We start from the raw sequence: 539 nt of genomic DNA on the forward strand, positions 1-539 counted from the left end.
CCTCCCTCCCTCTTACCGTCTCCGGCCGCTGCGGGGAAGCGTCCAGCAGGTCGTTCAACTCCGCGAACATGGCGGGCAGCCGCAGCAGCGGAGACCCGGAGGCTTCCGGGTGGGCGAAGCTCTGCGGGCCCCGCGCATGCGCAGAGCGGAGCCCGACGGCGCCGCCTGCTGGAGGGGCGGGAGCTGGGGGGTGTGGCCGTAGCCCGCCTTTTTCCCGCTCTCCCTCAGGCGGCTGGAGGGAGGGGGTAGAGCAGTGTCGCTGGGCACCCTTAGCCTGGCGCCCATCCCGCCCTCCTCTGCCAGGGGGCTTTGGCTGGGCAGCCTACAGCCTTTCCCGGTGCTTCGGGTTTGTCCTGCTGCAGGACTTGGCCTTTCCGGTGGTTGAGCTCCATGAGGATCCTCTCAGCCCATTTCTCCAGCCTGCCCAGGCCCCCCAGCACATCTCGCCATCCTGATCGTTAGTGAAACGATCACTGGGGGAGTTGGTTATTGCTAGCTGGCTAAGCAGGAGCCAGCAGTGTGCCCAGGGGGCCAAGGAG

General features: G+C 67.5%; 1 protein-coding gene across 2 annotated transcripts in view; it reads right to left on the reverse strand.

Annotated features, from left to right (window-relative positions):
- The window catches only part of ELP6 (elongator acetyltransferase complex subunit 6), an 18,166-nt gene extending 18,022 nt beyond the window's left edge, over positions 1-144 (reverse strand). Inside the window, exon 1 of one of the 2 annotated variants that reach the window (XM_026842825.1) lies at positions 17-144. In XM_026842825.1, coding sequence (XP_026698626.1) covers positions 17-70 — 54 coding nt within the window. In that variant the 5' untranslated portion in view covers positions 71-144. The remainder of the gene's footprint in view (positions 1-16) is intronic. The other variant, XM_026842826.1, reaches the window with a different exon arrangement.
- Positions 145-539: the final 395 nt, after the last annotated feature.

The sequence above is a fragment of the Athene cunicularia genome, assembly GCF_003259725.1.
Source record: "Athene cunicularia isolate RWA chromosome 2 unlocalized genomic scaffold, athCun1 chr2_part1, whole genome shotgun sequence".
Taxonomy (NCBI): domain Eukaryota; kingdom Metazoa; phylum Chordata; class Aves; order Strigiformes; family Strigidae; genus Athene; species Athene cunicularia.